A 19,048-nucleotide genomic window follows, 5' to 3' on the forward strand; every position below is an offset into this window, starting at 1 on the left:
GGCAGGGTGGGACACAGCAGGACTGAATGTGTGGGTTTTATGATCAGACTACCTGTGTTCAAATCCTGCCTCTATCACCTGCTACCTCAGTGACCTTCAACAAGTTACCCTCCTGGCTTAGCTTTCTCACTGCCTTGTTCTTGTTTCCTCCATCATGCATTTTGAAGATGAAAGTATGTATAGTGCTGAGATTTTCATCTCATGTTTAAGGCACAGTCAATCAGCATTAGCCTTGTCTCTCATTTTTACTGAGGATTCAGTAGAGAATGGCAGATAAGATCCTGCCCTCATCGAGGAGGGTAATTATCATGTCAAATATGAGCTAAAAGTTAGTAAACTTGGATCAAAGAAAGAAAAGTGTTATAGGGAGTTTCCTCTGAGAGGTACTCTGATCACCCTGCATGGAATACCCCCAGCCTCTGTGCCCCAGGCCTGACACTCCCCACCACCTGAAATCATTGCCTATTTTTTCTTCTTTGGCTTGCTTACCTGTGGTCTCTCCCTAAAATGAGAGCTCCCTAAGTATGGCTTTGTTTATGCTGTTGCTGCTTGATTGCTGGCTCCTAGGACAGTGTGCTTGTCCACAGTACATACTTATTGCACAAACAAAAATGGCTGTGGGTGTCTGCATACAGCACTTCATTTCTCAGGGGGCAGTAGAGAGGAGGAGGAGGCGTGACCAGCTGCATACATAGGTAGTTCACTTGATTCAGGGGAGGAGAGGTTTTGTGTTTGTATAGAGAAACTGGCTGGCTCTCTTACCTTAGCCCTGAATGGATTGATCATGGAAGAGGAAGGAGAGATGGGAAACAAAGACTTAGGAGTGACTGAAGCTGTGGAGGGTCATCCATGAACAGTTTTATAAAGTTAGGATCACCTTTTTGCTTCTGATTTAGTTCTTCCTCAGTTTTGTGGACATGTGAGGTGGGAAAGGAGTACGGTTCAACTCTACCTCTGGATTCAAGGTAGCTTTTTGTTAAGATTATGGTAAGTTTTAATCGTAAAGAAAAATGGAGAGAAGACGGTAACATACCTGTGGATTCCTCACTGGGCTTCCAAAGGTATCAAGCTCTGGTTGGTCTTGTTTTTATCTCTGTGTTCCTCCCCCAGATATTTTGAAGCAAATCCCAGCCGCCATAGCATGCCATTAGGATGTCTTTTCACAAGTTTGGTGGTATTCAAAGAGTGAATGACTTTGTTTTGGGAAAGGGAGGATGTGCAGAGGGGCTGGTTACCAGTCTGGTGTCTCCACTCCACCTTGGATGTTCCCGCTCCTGCTCCTGAGCTGAGGCGAAGGGCGTTTGACTCCTTAGCATGCTGTGCACGGGAGCCAATGAATGGGCGGTAATGGCTTCCAAGCGTTGTCTCGCGATGTGACTTGACTACTTGAAAGCTGGTTAAATAGATTATGTGCTTCACAAAAAGATGACTCTTGCATATAATCTGTGGTGTGGAGTGAGCAGATTTTCAAAGCAAGATGCAAAGAGACAGAAAGGTCAGAGCTTCATAATTTGTGCATTTGTAGCTTTGTTCCCCTGTGATTATATTGTTGCCCACATATCTGACAAAAGCTGCGAAAATTAAAGCTTAAATCCTATTATAGAAATGAAAAGTTTCAATGTAATTAAATTAAAATAAACACTAGGACACGAAGGTTTAGGATTTATGCCCACAAAAATGTTTTACATTAATGTTACAGCAATTGGGTAAAAAAGGAGTCAACCTGAGATTGCATTAAATTTCAAATTAGTCAGGAGCATTGGACATACTTGCAAGATGCCTTTGAGTTAAGGTGAGAGAGCTTCTGGAACACATGCTCTCATCCACATGGGCTCCTTTACACCATGGATCTGAACCTGAGAATTTTGGGAATCCTCAGTCCAGGTAACACTGCATCTTTTCCTTGTCTTTCAGGAACTGACCTTTCCATATTTCCATATTGAAAATGACCAAACCACCTGACAGATTTTCTTTAGAGCTCACAGTGTACTTACCATTGTGTCTTAAATTTTTTTTTTGCTTCTGGAAGGTAGCATAAGATTTGAAGAGTAAAGATTTGAAGACTTAGTAGCAAGATAATCCCTTTATAGTCTTGACAGTAGTTTAATACTCTTGGTGGGTTACGTTGTTTAAGCTCACTATTCATTGGCATCCATTTGTTTGTTTTTCATTTTTGGGTTTGTTTTTTTCCCCTGATGGTTGGAATCTAGCAGTGAGTATGAATGGGAAATGTGCCATTCCCTCATTTTCTGGCCATTCCCATGGCTCTTTCTTTCAATATAGCAAACAGGCTCATTTTAAACAGTGTTCGTCAGCCTCATAAAACTTCATTTGTGTTCCATTTTTGAACAATACAGAGCTTCTTCAAAATGTAGGCCTAGAGAGCTTAAATTATTTTCCTCATTCTTATTTTCAAGGTGAATGATTCTTCCAGTTATCAAGCAGAGTGAAACTCTCCTTTTTAATGGTAGAAACATTAGTTACAGCAGCCCTTTGAAATCTGAGGGCAAAGGCTCAGATACCAATGGGACTAGCTATTAGGAAATATTGAAGTCAGATTTCCAGACTATGTTTGTTGTGATTAATCTCAGTTATAAAATTTATATTTCTTAAGATCACTCTATCAATCAGCCTCTACTTTAAATTATAGAAAGAATAGCTATATGTTTAATATAGATTAAATTTATCATTTAATAATAGATTTATTAATAAAATATACCTTCTTAATGCTTCGATCCATAAACAAATCAAAATAAAAACTCTTGAGCTTCTCCACTGTTGGAAGTGGAGAGAGATTTGTCTTTATTGAAGGGATCTTAAACCCAGAGCTACTCTACAGTAATTTTGTTAACTTGAGGGATATTGTACAGGAAGCAAAATTGGAGTTGAGTGCCACAGTCATGTAACATACCACGCATATCTCATTCCAGGATGCTTTAATTAGGTGGTGTGTGATGATTTCTAAAGAATGTTACTTACTGGCTTTGAACCCGAAAGACCCATTCTTGAAATAATGGTAGAATGTGAAATCATTTTCTCCTATTCTTTAGAAAATTTTATCCTTATCTGTAAAGTACTATACCTTTTTCATACCTCATTCTGTATATCACTCTATATCATTAATTATATGAGTGTTTGAAAAGAGTATTTGTTAAAACAATGCAGCCTTTTAGAGAGGGCTTACTGAGTCTAGGAGAGTGAACTCAATTTCAGTTTCTCAATTATATCCATTTCCATTCCATTATAATTTGGTAAGCACCTGTCATGTGCTCAGGACTCTTGGTTAGCCATTTGATTCCTCTGAGAAGCTTCAGAGCCATCAGCTTAAAAATATATAATTGGAAAAGCATAATTCTCTTAATTTCCAGATAAGGGCCCAGGGGTTAAAGAGCAAGTCCTACCAATCAGCGAGGAGAATCCCGGGCAGGGTGCTGTCCACCACTGCGGTGCTGATTAAGGAGCTGTCTTGTTAGAAATCCATCACCCCACTCTGTTCTTAAAACTATTTCACACCCCACTCTATGAGTAATACAGTCTGAATACTGAATTCACTTCAAATGCCATATGGAACAAGATAAAATACAAATATGTGAATAAACGAAAACAAATGTAAACAAACTAGGCAAAAATAAGCAAAAATGTAGTGTTGTGCTCATGGTGTTTTCATACTTTTTTCTTTTGTTGTGTGTGTGTGGGGACTCTTATCTGTGATCACATTGGTAGTGCCAGTAGTTCCTCAGGGTGTAGTTGGTCCTACCTTTATCATAGTCTGTTGATCCCTTGTTCTGTACCCACCTCAGGGTGGGCTCCTATCCCTATTGCTTAATGTTGGGAGCAAGAAGAGCAGCTTTAGAAGAGGCTGCCTCGATTGTCCTGTATCTAGTCATGCTCACACAGGGCACCAGGACTGCAGGTAAGTCTCCCCAGTTCATGATTCCTTCCAAGCTCTATGAGATAAGCTCTGTACCTCCATGATATGTTACCTAAGTGACTTGACTGGGACAGTTGGAGGAGCACCAGGTCAGTCTGTCTGTCTTTCAGATTCTCCTTGAAGACTCCTTTTTTTTTTTTTTTCTCTCTCTGTTGTATAAACCGTTTCCTGAGTGCATTGACCATCCCTCAAGATGGAGTGGACTGGACCATATAGTTTTGACATTGTTTTTAACATATACATTTTATTGTCAGGGCAGTCAGGAATTTGTAGGCTTTTTGTTGTTATTTTTTGTGGGTTTTTAAAAAATCTTAGCTGGTCAATTCAATCTTGGAAGCCAATTTATTTACAAAGAATCTACCACCATGAAAACACATTGATGAAAATCTTAATCACTACGAAGGTGAGTACCCCCACTTAGGTACAACAAACATAGCTATGATGCTAAGCAACTCTAGTCTTTTCCATAAAGTGAATAAGATATAAGTTTGACAGAGCATAGTAATCCTTGATGCAGCAATCCTCAGATTTCAGTATGGTCCTGTACATTTTTAAATAAGCAAGGCTAGAATGAGCTATAGAGGTTTTAGGTTTTAGGAATGTATTGAGTGACAGATGGCAGTTACATCAAGTGATTGCAGCAAACATCCATAGTAAAAAAACACTGTATTTGCTGGACTCCATTGACCAAGACCTACTTTTTTGTCTACCTTCACCCTCCTGGTTAAAAAAATGCATACCACACCCAAGCGCTGTATATTTTCTTTTTGTTTTCTCATCCTCCGCGTGGTAAGATTCTGGCCAAGGACTTGGAGACCTGTAGCATTCCTTCTGAACTTACCAAACCACCTCTTTAATGCACTTCATTCCTGGCCTGACTGCCCATTCCCACATAGTCTTCCCCAGTATTTTACTTGACTCCTTAGTTTTTTCATCTACTTGTAAATGAGACTCATTTGTGATTCTTCCCTGTTGATGGTTCTTTCATTTCTTTCTTCTGAAAAATTCTTTTTTAAAAAATATTTTATTTATTTATTCATGATAGACATAGAGAGAGAGAGAGGCAGAGACACAGGCAGAGGGAGAAGCAGGCTCCACGCTGGGAGCCCAACGCGGGACTCGATCCCAGGACTCCAGGATCACGCCCTGGGCCAAAGGCAGGTGCTAAACCACTAAGCCACCCAGGGACCCCCTGAAAAATTCTTTATTACTACAATACTAATGAGTGTTTAACTTAATTATTAAACATTTCAAAACCGGGGGATACAACATATTTGCTGCCCCATCCCTTCTTCCAAAAAGATGACAACTATTTTACTAGGTCCAGTGGCTTCATCCAGAAGATATCTTTGATCAGCTTCTTTTCACATTGCCATACACTATATATCCTGTCATGTCCTTCCAATTTCCAAGGTTCTTTTAATTTCTTTTTTTTTTAAGGTTTTATTTATTTGAGAGAGATAATAATAGAGCCAGCATGTGCAGGAGGGGCAGAGAGAGAGGTAGAAAGAGCATCCCAAGCAGGCTCCATGAGTGTAGAGCCCAGCATGAGGCTTGCTCCCACAACCCTAAGATGATGACCTGTGCCAAAACCAAGAATTGGACACTCAGCCAATTGCACCACCCAGGTGCCCATGGATTCTTTAAATTTCAGTGTCATCTTATCAATTAAAATTCTATGGCATTGCATACCTCAAAGCTGACATGCATATTATCTCATTTCAGCACTCAGCTGAGTGGCACTGAGGAGTTTCTGACCAAAATACTTATGAAGGTGTTACCAGGTAATAGAAATAGAAACATGGTGCAGGGCAGTTGTTTTTACTTCATTTCACAAAGAGAAAATGGAGGAGAAAATCAAAAAGGAAAAGTGACATACTTAGGGTTACTCAATATGAATTGATTCTCCTGGTACTACCAGTGAGTATGACTTGTTGCATTTAAATGATACATGGAAAAATGTAATCTGCATTTGACATGTAAAGATACCTGAACCACATGTAGTTGCATGCATGGGTCATTTATCTTAAGGAGTGCTGGCTTCAGGATCAGGCACCTAATTCTGGCTTGGGTGCTTAGTGGCGCAATCCCCACACATCCCTGGTACCCCCATCTGTCAATCTGGACATAAGTACATGGCTCCTGTGATCCCTCACAGTGCTGACTGCATTTCCTGCATTTCTGTTGTTTGAAGACTTGAAGGAGAAAATCATTCGAACAAATTGAATCATGTGGGTACAGAGTTCTTAGATAGTTGAAAAATAAGATGAGTGTCTATAACAAATGAGTAACAAGCATCCCCCATTTATATAGCTCCTACTGTTTAATTCTCATTAAAAGTGTTAATCTGGATCTCAGTTCTGTGTAACAGGCTCAAGGTTATTAAATGCACTTTATGGATCATTTGTTTAATGTGACCAAACTAAAAATTAAGCAGCACATTACTCAGTGTTCATAAAACGAATGTTTTAAATGGACAAATTCATTCTCGTATTTGCATCTTGCCTTAATGTAGAGCTGTAATGGGGTTATAGACGGATATTCTATTTGGACATTTATAAGCTGATGATGCCTGTTGAATACCTTTTATAAAGATTAATATTTTTTACTTTGTGCCCATTACCAGGGCATTAATCATCATGGCTTCAGCCTGCACAGCTGAGCATGAACAGATGTCGAATTATTGCTGTCTGTAATCATAGTGGATCACACTGGGGGAGGGGCTTGTGGAAGGGTGGCTGGGACCTCTGATCCCCATAGCTCATTTGTGTGAATCTGGATCCCCTGGGCTGCCTGCCCCTTCCTGGCTGCCTGTGCCGGGCTGCCTGCATTTTCCTCATACAATGGGAAAAATCAGTGGAACTCTGCAAGCTTCCCTTGCACAACTGTTCTGGCTTCCCTGCGGGTCCTGTCTCTGCCTCGACTCACACTAACCTGGCGCTCACAAGCCCGGTGGTCACATCCATGTGAAGAGAGATCTGATAGGAGAGATCTGCTGTGGCCTTGATTCTCCTTCCAGGGCTGAACACCAGTTCATTAAAATGAGAAACCACACAGGAGGTCTTTAACATCTGTTTCCTAGTGTACTTTGAGACCATGCTGTCCAACACAAATACAATGTAAGCCACAGACACACTTTATAATTTTCTAGAGGCTACATTAAAAACAAAGGACAAAGCAATTGCTGAAATTAATTTTAATGATTTATTTAAAATATCATCTCAACACAACTTCAATCTAAATATTACTAATGACATGGTTTCCATTCATTTTTTTTCCCATACTGGGTCTCTGAAATCCAGTGTATTTTTGACACCCAACAGCACATCTAAATTTTTATCACACATACTTAATCTGGATTTTGAACATTTAATAAAATTTACCACTGAAAAGTAAGTTTGCATGCCTGAATTGTTCCATTACAGTGTTTCCAGTAAGCAAGTATAATTTTTTTTTTTTACTTTTATGTTTTAATGTCTTCAAAATTAACTGAATTTGAAAATTCTGTTCCTCAGTGGTACCAGCTATACTTCAAGCGTTCACTGGCTGCCCTATTGGGCAGTGCAGCTCTGAGGCATTCCTCTTTGGTACCTCTGTTGAAAAGGCTGACTTCGTATAATGATATTATTTCTATTACTGTTATTGGCAGCTCCCATTTATTGAATGCACAAATTATATCATCTGATTCTTGCTGGGAAACTCAAAAGGTAAAGACACAGCCCCATTTGGCAGATAAAGGCTTATAGAGTATAGGTAACTTGCCTAAGATCCAAAGAAAATTGTAAGCAGGGTAGATTTTATCATTTCCTAATGTGGTGGGTAAACTGAACCATCGTGAGAGTAAAATCTTTCCCAAGATTGAAGATTGACCCAGGTTCTTAGGCTTCAGTCAGATATTTATTGTAGCTATTTTCCAAGTGGTTATGTGGGGCTGGTTTATTTAAAATGAGTTTTCTGTTAGAAATGCAAAGGTTTATTTGTTTGTTTGTTTTGGGGGGGGGGATTGTCGGTTCCCCAGGCCATCTGTCATGAACTTAATTGGACTATTTCTCTACCATCGATCATGGTAGAGAAGTGTCACTCTGTTCATGGGGAAGGGTATTCAGGACATTGAGCTGGGACTTTCAGAATATGACAGGAGATTCTTCTTTCTCAGCTGCCAGAGATGGCATTTGATGCTTTAAAATTCTGCTTTGCAGGTATGAATGTGTGTTTGGTGTGTGTGCATGTAGTGTGTAAGTATGTGTGTTGTGTAGTGTATGTATGTGATGCGTATGGTGAGCTGTGTAGTGAGTCGTGTGTGTTTGTGGTGTGAGCGTGGTGTGGTGTGAGTGTGTGTGGTATACTTCCTTCTGTGCTCTACGTTTTTTGTTTCAACTTGATGGTAAAATTTGAGAGACTTGGGTGTCACTTAGACCTTGTGCCCCATGACTTCTTGAAGAAGTCGGAAGTAGCTGAAATGTGGAGTAAGTGACGGTCTTTGAGAGATGACGTTGGGGAACTTGTGTCACTTGTGCCCTGGCGGGGGCAGTTAAACAGCTTGGCCAGCACTGGGAGGCAGACTGGCTTCCTGCTGCACATCTGTCACTCCATACTGTGCACCTGGAATTGCACGTGACCCACACCAGCTCTTGTACATGAGTCTGCATGTGCGCGTGCATCCCTGCACACTCCTGTCCAACTGCCTTGGACACTGTCCTGTGAAAAGGGAGAGAGAACTTGTTATGATGCTGTCTTCCCTCTGATGTCTTCCGAGGACAGGACAGGGCGGCTCGGACCAGGTCTCTCCTTACCACCACACAGGAGCCAAGCTTTGTGGTTTACAGACCACGAACAAGTCCAATGTGTGACAGCTGTCCTGCTAGGAGGAGCTCACATGTACACACAATCAGGTCTTAGTTTACATGTGGGAGCTCCTCTTCTTGAGTGGGAACAAGACCTCTGCTCTCATGGAGATTGATCCCAGCAAGGACCATAGAACCAGTCATCACGGATGGTGGTCCATGCACCAGGCATCTGGGGCCCTTCTGCGTGCAGATCTGTCCCTGGGCCATGTTGGGGCCTGCAGATCACGGGTCACCAACAAAATGTGCTGATTGCTTTGCCTCCACCTTTGGTCCTCCCGGCCTCTCAGGGTCTCTGGAGCATTGCCTTTCTTCCTGGGAGCCGGGGCCGTGTTTCTGAAGGGTGCTGCTGCCCTGTGACCCTCTGCCTTGGGAGCCTGCATGAGATGCCTGGTGAGGTCAGCGAGGTCTGCGGAAAGCCTGGGCACCTTGGCAGCCTGTCTCTGGAGCTCTGCTCTGGGGCTGGGAGGTGGTGGTCCTTTACACTGGAGTGTCGGGCTGTTTTCATAAAGTCCTTCTGCCAGCATTGACTCCTTCTATCCTCCTTCCAAGGAAGTGTGCTACTCCCCATTCCCCACTTTACCGTTACCAGCCTTGGGTGGGGAGGGTGACGAAGGATAGATGAACTACGGTTCTCCTGTGGATACTGGAAACGTCCACCTTGAGGTTGCGGGTCCATCAGGAGGATTATTTTTGTGTTCTTGGGGGGAGCTAAGGCAATGAAATGTCTTTCCGTGTGACAAAATGGCAATGAAGTTTCCAAAAAGTTTTGTCATTTCTCATCAAGAGAAGCTGGATAACAAACAAGTGCAGCTAATACACGGACCCCTGGTTTGGGGAGAAGGTGGGCGTTCCCGCCAGGTAGCTGAAGATGGCTGACAGCATCTCCTGCCAAAGATGAACAGGGCAGCTGTCACTTCTTCACCCTGGAGTAATTCTGACAAATGACACTAACACACTCAATTACCTCTGGGAACGGTGAAGTCAACAACTGCCTGTCCAGGATGACAGATAAATGGGGTGGCAAGAGATCGATTTTGGCCAGGGCATCTGGGTCCCAGAGACTGGAGGGACATGTCTGCTATCTCTGAGTCCAGACTGTGTTCCTCTGATTTTCTAAGACTGTTCACAGACACACTCCTCCCAACCCGGACTGGCCTTCTACCTCTGTTGGGTTCCTCTTATGCTTGTTTTGCCCAGCGACATTTGTTTTCCTTTATCGTATTGTCAGGGTCCAGGGCTTCATAGCCCCAACTTCTCCCTCTGATCTAGATGTCTTGGAAATCTGACCTACCTCCAAGATGGTGGCAGTGATAGGGATGACCCAGTGAGCAGGGGTGACCGAGGGTTTGTCCCCCAGGTGAGGGTTGTCAAGCTGGGTGATGTGTTTCAGCAGAAGGGATTGAAGACTGTCATCCTGGAGATGTCCTGCCGAGGGCTGTGAGGATGGATGCAGGCATGATTGGACCCAAACAGGATTGCCAGGAGACCTTCCCATCCTGTTGGATTCTAGGAGGTTGCTGTGTAGTCTTTACGCTGGATGTGGTCTTGTGGTTCAGGTTAGCATGTCAAGAGCTACTGAGGGCAAATGTCATTTGTGAGCATTGGGTTTCTGTAGAAAAGTCACTGGGCTTGGGGTGCTTGTAGGATTCATGTGTTTGGTGGGTCAGCATTTGGAACTGATGCATTTTCAGGCTGGCTTCGCTGCCATGGGTAATTTTCTTGTGGCATTTCCTTTGGACTGTTTTGGTTCTTCATGCTCCTACACTGATGGCAGGTCTCGGCTCTTTGGAGCACTTCCCTTGTGAGTTTATGGGGATGTGGTATTTGGGGGAGATGCTCTCCATGGGAATCTGACTTCATCCATTGGCATCACAGGGAGGGTTGGCTGAGTAGGTAAGGGAATCGCGTGAGGGCACCTGATATCCATGAACACAGACATGGAGGGCCATGATCCCCATAGGATAGGACCTCTTCATGTGTTCTGTGTCTCCCTCCCTGACCACTGTTAATTCCTGATATTAAGCCATAAGGTGAGCCTGGCCTTCATCCAGAAGATGCACAGCATGTCAGCACCTCATGCATTACATATTGGCTATTCTAATTGTCAGAAGTAAAATCATTGAATCACTGAACAAAACTCTTTCTGGAAAAATGGAACTGCTATTAGTCTTTTTCGGAGGATAAGTCAAAAGGGGTTTGAAAAAGCCTTGGTATGAGCTTCCCATATGTGGTTCCCTGGAAGTAGGTGGAACAGAAGGGTTTGTGCTATTTCAGCATCCTTGTGGCTCCCACCTGCACTCCTGGACCTTTATTACTGTGTGGTCCTTGGGGAAGTCTTCTAAGTGGGTATCAGCATGCCTGCAAGAACCATTTCAATGTTGCATGCTCCATTTTTTCTTACATTAAAAAAAATTCAGGAAACATTAGTGCAAAACATGCTTTTATGTGTCATTAACGTAAGCCCTAAAATGTAAAATCTAAAAACAAGCTAAGTATATCTAATGTTTCAGAGCTCTGCCGTCTTCTCTCTCGTGCTCTGCATTTTAAAGGGAGCAGCGGTGGCTGGGCCGGTTTTGCCAGCAGAACTAGGGTGGTAAGCACAGATAGTTCATGTTAGAGGGAGGATGATACTGGAGTCAAATGTGATTTCCCAACTGGAAGAGACCATTAGTAATTGCATTTTTGTCTTTAGTCTCCTTTGTGTTTGTTTCCTTATTGCTCTTTAATTTTCTGAACATTCTTTTCTCTGCTCCTATCTAAAAAACAAACAAAAACCTGGTAGTTCTTTGGTCCTTACACTCCAGTGTCCCCCCTATTCCACGGCCATGCTCTTGGGGGCTACGTCTATGTCCCTTATTTCCATTTTTCACCCCTGCTCACTCAGCCATTCCTGGAAGCTGCCACGTGGGGCCTGTGTGCCTCTAACTGCCATATCCCAAACCTGTTATGTTTCACCCATTCTTGCCGCCATGTTTGGCCATGTTGTCCACTCTGTCCTCCCTTGTTTGGGTGACGTCATTTGTCTCTGCCTCCACATCCCTGATCCCTCCACCTTTGTGTCCCGTGCATCTCCTGTTCTAGTACCTACATTCAGATGGTCACAAGTGTTCTACTTATTCTTCACATTCCTTTTGATGGTCCTTTTGGCTTTCATTACTGCCTTGAGGCTGATGATTCTTTAATCTGTCTTTCTAAGCCAAAAATAATGTGTAGAACCCTCCTTCCATTTGCCTAGTAGAGGGGGCTACTTGGGCATCCAGCCAACAATTCAAAACTCAACGTGTCCAAAACAATCTGGATCCTTTTCTCCTCCTGTTTAAAATACACTTGTTTTTCTCATTTCCTTTCTGTGGGTGGCATCACATGGCTCCTTGGCTCCTAGGATGCTGGGCATTGGGTTTGACTCTCCCTTTTCTGCCACCTTCCACCCCCAAGTGCCGTGTCCATCCAGCCTGCCTGGATCTGCCTGTATTGTCTGTTCAAGGCCTCTTTCAAACTCACCACTGCACTTGAAGTCAGGCCTTTGCTTTTTCTCACCTGGACGATCACTGGAGCTACCTGGTTTCTCTGCCTCCTGTCCCCACTGCCATCCCCATGCACCATCCCAGAGAGTCTCTAGCCTTTCACTCTGATCACATCTCTTTCCCATCAGCATGTCTGATTTCTCAGCTTCCTACTACTTCAGCCACCATTTTCATGCTGGTATCCAACTGCCTGTATGGCCTTTTATCCTGACCCTCGCATTGCCCCCACCCCCTGCAGCAGTGAGTGTGCCTCTCGAATGTGCCATAGGCTCCTGCCTGCCTGATTTTGTGTACAGATTTCCCATTCCTTCACTGCCTGCCCCATGTGCGAAATTGTGATTCTTCTTGCTAGCCGGTGAAGGAGGCCTTCCTGACTCTCATCTCCTGGCTCAGTGCTTGTTCACCAAGTCTCCCTCCTTTACACGCCTGTGCAATAATTAGCATAGGGGTCTGAGAAGCCAGAGAGGCTGTGGCTCCTCACTTGGATCTGTGTTACGTCATAAGAGCAAGTACCTTGTCCTGAGCATCTAACTAGGCCCAGGTCTTTGTTACTTAACCTTGTAGGAGTACATTGTACTGCAAACCTGTGGGTAGCTAATGCCATGTGTCCATGTTAGGGATGAGCAATCGGAGAGCTAACATGAGCTGTTCACGATGGCCCTGCTAGTGCAAAGTGCAAGTGGGGAATTGAGTTGGTTATGACTTGGCTTGAACTCAGAAACCTTTACTAGGCATATGGAAATAGAAGGAAGCCATGCTTTGGCCCTCCTGTAGAAAAACAAGAGTAGCTGCAATTACAACTTTTTGTTGTAACTAGTATTTCTTTTAAAGCTATAAATCGAATTTATAATTCAGCACAGAAAACTAGTCAAAATCCCCCAACATGTACATTTGTGTTTATATCTACGTGCATACTCTGTGTGCAGCGTCCTGATGCATGTCTGTGGATTATCATTGTATATTGTATTTGCAAGGAGAAACACACCTAGATGTGTGCTTGTGTATAACGAATTCACAGAGCAGGATAAGTGATTTCCGCACATCCAGCCCTCTGACCCCCTCCAGCTGTCAGTTTCACATTTGGAGGAAAGTAAATGTAACATGCTTGAAAACAAGGTAACGTGCTAAGAACACAAGCTTCTAGCAAGTAGAGTTGTGTCTTGGTGGGTCTCCTGCTGACTGGCAGCCCCATGTCCCCTGCAGACTGCAGAGAGATCCTGCTTCCCATGATGACGGATCAGCTCAAGTACCATCTAGAGAGACAGGAAGACCTGGAGGCCTGTTGCCAGCTGCTCAGCAACATCCTGGAGGTTCTGTACAGGAAGGACGTGGTGAGTGAGGGCTGTGTTTGCTCAGGCTGCCTCTGCGGGCCCGGCGGGGGGTGGTGGTGGTCCCCTAATGATCCACAAGAGCCCCCGCCTCACTGCACAGAGGTGCATTGGATTCAAAAGGAATGATCTTAATTTTAAAGGTTAGCGCCTTCTCTCTCTCTCTCTCTCTCTCTCTCCGCTGAGTAGTACCCTTAAACCGTTTTTTATTTATGTATAAAGTGTCATTCTAATACTAAAATGTCTATTCTTCCAAGTTAAAAATCTGTAAGTTTTTCCTGTGCCTTCTCAAGTGAATGCCTCCCCGGGACAGATTTTGGTCCTTAAGGTCAGAAAAATCACTTTGATGATCAGAATTAAAAATAAACAAATGGAGGCTAATTATCTACATTCTTTATTGTCAATGCTCATTTTACTTTATTTTTATTGTCAATGCTTATTTTACTTTATTTTTTAAAAATTTTATTTATTCGAGTGTGAGCGAGCTTGAGAGAGAGAGAGAGAGAGAGAGCGCAAGCGTGCACATAAGAGTGGGGTGGGGAGCAGCAGAGGGGGAGGGAGAAGTAGATTGACTCCCTGCTGAGGGCAGAGCCAGATGCAGGACTCGATCCCAGGACTCTGAGATCATGATCTGAGCTGAAAGCAGACTCTTAACTGACTGAACCACGCAGGTGCTCTCAATTCTTATTTTAATATAAAGTAAAATATGCACAGTTTTTTTGTTTAAGTTTTTCGTATTTCTGAGTTTTGAGAAAAATGGCTCTTCCTCTTTTCCCATGTTCCTCTCCCCACAGGTAATTTCCCTCTGCGCTTTTTTACCTAGTTTTTTTTTTTTTTTCTTTTTCTTTTCCTCTTTTAAAAAATATTTTTAAAATTTATTTATAAGAGACACAGAGAGAGAGGCAGAGACATAGGAAGAGGGAGAAGCAGGCTTCCTTTGAGGAGCTTGATGGAGAATTCGATTCTAGGACCCTGGGATCACAATCTGTCCAAAAGCAGATGCTCAGTGACTGAGCCACACAGGCACCCCGTTTTTTCCTTTTAAATGGTATTTCCTTTTGTATTGTAAATTTTATGTTGAGTGATTAACCTTTTTTCTTAATCAGAAGTTGTTATAAGTGCATATGGAACATCTGACCTTATGGCTTCCCATCCCCGCATGCCCCTCATACACATTTGTCCACACTTGTGCACATGTGCAAACGTGCGTGAACTCACTGATTCTCCAGGTGTGTCTAGAACGGCGTACAGATCCTTGTCCATCTACCTGTACCTCCAGCAGAAAACACATGGGCCAGGCTTTTAAGGTCAATAGGGCTTACTCTTTGCTCTGCCCTGCATGGTCTCTGGATACCTTCCCAGTCAACACACGCCCATGCCTGTCCTTCCCACTTCCTTCCCGCATGGGCACAGTCTCTCAGAGCCTGGTTAGTACCATCAAAGAAAGAGATTGTATTAAATCACTTCCTAGCAAAGGTGGCTGGGTGCATCGGCTCTTCCAGGGGAGTTGCCTTTGAAAGGTGTTAGAAGTCTTAATCCAACAGCCGGTCTGCGCGGCCCCATGGCAGGGCTTTCCCTTTCTATGAAGGGGGGAAGTTTGGGAGTGAAGTGGTGGTAGGGCCCATCCTCGTGGTGGAGGTGGTACCTGCCCGGGCCAGTGTGTGAGCATCTAGAGAACATATTGAACAAGTTCCAAGTTCATGAAGAAGAATCAAGAATCCCATCACATTCAAAATAAAAGAGCAAGTTTTTACTGATGGAAAAATCTGTGGCGCTGTGAATTTGTCCTGAAATAAATACATTGTATTCCCAGCGATTATTCCCCAGGTTATTCAGACTTGAAATGCAGAACAATCTACGGTTGCTCTCTGCCTGCTTTCCATTTACAAATGGACAAGTGTCTCTAGGAAACTAATTGGTGGGCTAATCAGGGATCATAAACATTATATTGTTTAAACAAATTTGTTTTATTTTTAAGGTTTGCTTAAATTAAATTACTGTGATTACATAACAAATTATCATTAATGGACTATAATTAATAAGATGCCTTGTGTTTTCTTTGTGAAGGCTTTTGCCTTTGACAAGGGCCATTCTTCATCTCGTTAAGGGTTATAATTGATTTACTTTTTACAGGGTAAATGGATTCAGTGACAACCACCAGGGCTTGCATGTTAATGATTGTCTTAGGTGTTGGTTTTCACTGATGTGTCTTCCTCCAGGGGCCAACTCAGAGGCATGTCCAAATAATCATGGAGAAACTTCTCCGGACAGTGAACCGAACCGTCATTTCCATGGGGCGGGATTCCGAACTCATTGTAAGTGCTCAGTGACGTACGCTTGGGTGTGTGAATGTGGCTGACAGCATCTTTCTCAGGCATGTCACTTACTCTGATGCTTGAAAATCCACCTGGTCCTTTTCCAACTGCCTTTTAACAGTAAACTTATTTTATTACTTTGTAGCATGCAGCTAATGTGCATTTATTTACAATCTGGTATATAAAATATATGCTGATTTTTCCCCACGATTCCAGAAGCAAGTATCAAAGTTGAAGGGTCAGCAAACCAACATTTTGGAGACAGAAAAATTTGATTCTAGTTTATTCATAATTTACTTTTAGCAAAGGATATGTATTTTCTTCTCAGTCTTTTATTCTTCTGGCAGTTTAGTTCTATGTATTTACATTTAAGATGCCGTTAATAAAATTTTATGAAGGACCTTAAAAAGTAATTGAGGTGCTCCAACCCAGCTATTTTATTGTCTACTCTGATATATAGTTCATGTTTCCTTTCTACAGATGACTGAGGCTTGCAATGACATTTGTGATTTCTTTTTTTCCAAGAAAGTTGTAATAATAATTTAGACAGTTTTTCAAGTTTTGTATTATAAGGCTCTTCCCCACCCCCCAGAGTTTTCCAACTCTCCCTCCCTACCATTATTCTTAAGTTCGTTTTTTTCGACAAAAGATGCACACATAGATCCCTCTTAATTCTTTTCATTTCTAGTGTACGTTACTATGTCACTAAGTTTGGTTGATGGCATTTCCAGAAAGAATTTTTTTTTCAGATCCAGGAACAAAACATCCAGTTAAAGAGTTTTCACTGGCAACTAGACTAGCAACACTGGTCCTCCTTGTGTGACCACAGTTCTCTCTGCATATCCTGGGAAGGGCACAAGGAAGGTGACGCATGTGTCTGTTCAGGCAGCAGGGCAGGAACATAGGTAGCACTGGAACTGTTTGGTTTCTGTGGCTGGCCTCAGTAAAGGATGCGGTTTTAGGTGAAATCACAGATGGGTAGCACAGAAGTGGGACAGTGGCTGCCTTACTATTTTCCCATCCAGTAAAACAGTCTACTTTATGCTTCAGAGTTTCAGCATGTGTTATGCTCAGATTTTTCCTTTTTAAGGTATGTCTCATTTAGGTTTGGACGATCACATGTATGAATTAGGAAATAAGATATTTTCCTTGTAAGTTGGCTTTATTTGCAGTGGACTTTTCCATTTTTCTGCCATAGTGGATTTGTCTACCTTATCATGTGCTTTTCTGTAATCTTAACACCTTTGTACAGGTGGGTGGAGACTGGGCCCCATGGAGTAAGATGTGAGGTATCTCCAGGATCACCCCTAGGGGCTGGTGTTCCTGTCTTCTTGGAGTGTTATCTGGGTGTCCTTGGACCACTCTCATGTTGTGGAATGCTGCGGGGCTCTGAGGTGGGATGGATGATGTGTGGCTTGAAGTTGAACCAGGTTTGGTGCCATCCTCTTAAGATGACCCCTATTGGAATGGGCTGGAGTACAGAGGTGGGGGTGAAATGATGGCATTGTTGGGTTTTAGGGAGTAAGTGATGGGCACTGGTAATGCAGTGTCCAGTGTGGGGACAGTGAACTGAGGAGATAGTTCTAGGGTTAGGGGTCTAACCCTAACATAGTGTTTACTTGGGTCATCCCTTGCTGGGAAACTGGGTTGAGGAGGACAAGGAGGAACTCATACAATTTTGGATGGTGCTTGGAATGTGGAGAGATTGTAAGGTGTTCTAGAAGAAGGTAGACCAGACCATGTGGTCCCCAGATGCCTTTGGGAAAGTTCTCCTCTCAGGCATGATGCCCATAGTGGTAATCATGATGGCAGCACGTTACCAAGTACATATTTCTGTGTGGCCACTGTGCAATGAGTGAGAAGATTCTTGTTTAATTCTTAACTTATCATGCATTTGCAATTGCAGAAGATGTCCTGCAGAGGCTTAAGATGTGGTTCTAGATCCCAGCACTGGCATGGAAGCTATGATTTGGGGCCTTGGTTTGGTGCCGCAGCTGGTTCTCCTAGACTTTTTTGTAATACTGATACTCATGCTACTGATCTCAGTGGTGTCCAGGAGGTATCAAAGGGGACTGTGAATTGCTTCTAGGTTTTCATCCCTACCATCCCTAACTAGGGAGGCAGCTGTCCAGAGAAGTAGGTAAGCGGCTTTCAATTTAAGACCTTTCCATGATCTCTATGGGCCACACGTTGGGATCTCCTGGAGGTAGAAGGGAGGAGTGGGTGCCCCTTTCCTGATGGGCTTGGAGGAACCCTTAGGAGTTCCTGAGGAAGAGCCCATGTTCTAAGAAGAGGGTATGACAGTGATGACCCACACTCAGTCTTACCCAGCAGTCAGCAGGGGTTCAAGGCACTGTGTGGGAATGGGGATACAGAGCATGTCCAGGCCCATTTCCCACCATCCCGACTTTGTCCTACAGAAGTCTCTAGAAGTGGAAGGGGATTTAGGTCCTAAGCTGATTGCCCCCAGTTCCAACATCTTCAAAATCTATAAAAGGAGTTCAGAGATTCCTTTTGTACAACTGACGAGGCTGTCATGGAAAGAATCTCAAAAGAAAAAAAAAAAAGATTCTGAATAAGCTGTAATTACTCAGTGAGCAACAACAACAGCATCAAGATGTTTTTATGAAGGACGATTACCTTTTAAAATGAATTACCTAGAAGAATCTTTAAGTCGTCAAGGAGCCCTTGTGATGTCCACAGAGTGGGAAGACGGAAATGCTGCTCTGCTTGGTGTGCTAACCTTGCCTTTCCGATTTGCTCAGATGTAGATTTATGCCTTAGCTTCTTAATGTCACTGTTGTTGCTCTGTGAATTTAGATTAGAGGAAGATCTGGGGAAAAAATGTCTCTGACAAGGTGGAGAACAAACTCAATCAGTGGACCTTCTAGAGTAGAAGAAGAGTGGAGAATGGTCTACAGACCCACCCCGGGTAAGCGGTGATAGCGCAGTGCAGCACAGAGATTACAGTCCCTCTGTGCTTGCTGCTCATTGTTGCATAAATGGAATGGGAATTGTGTAACTATGAATCAGCTTAAGGATTCTGAGTAATCACTGGAAATGGCTTTAAAAATTAAAGTGATTAAAAATGTTGAATAGTTAT

At 43.1% G+C, this 19,048-nt stretch overlaps 1 protein-coding gene across 2 annotated transcripts in view; it reads left to right on the forward strand.

The window, feature by feature from the left end:
• DOCK1 (dedicator of cytokinesis 1) overlaps window positions 1–19,048 on the forward strand; it is a 495,561-nt gene that overhangs the window by 176,706 nt on the left and 299,807 nt on the right. For both annotated transcript variants that reach the window (XM_072740395.1, XM_072740396.1), the window contains exons 26-27: window positions 13,506–13,633; window positions 15,850–15,945. In XM_072740395.1, the coding sequence (XP_072596496.1) occupies window positions 13,506–13,633; window positions 15,850–15,945 (224 nt within the window). The remainder of the gene's footprint in view (window positions 1–13,505; window positions 13,634–15,849; window positions 15,946–19,048) is intronic.

Source organism: Vulpes vulpes, chromosome 15 (genome assembly GCF_048418805.1).
Source record: "Vulpes vulpes isolate BD-2025 chromosome 15, VulVul3, whole genome shotgun sequence".
Classification (NCBI taxonomy): Eukaryota; Metazoa; Chordata; class Mammalia; order Carnivora; family Canidae; genus Vulpes; species Vulpes vulpes.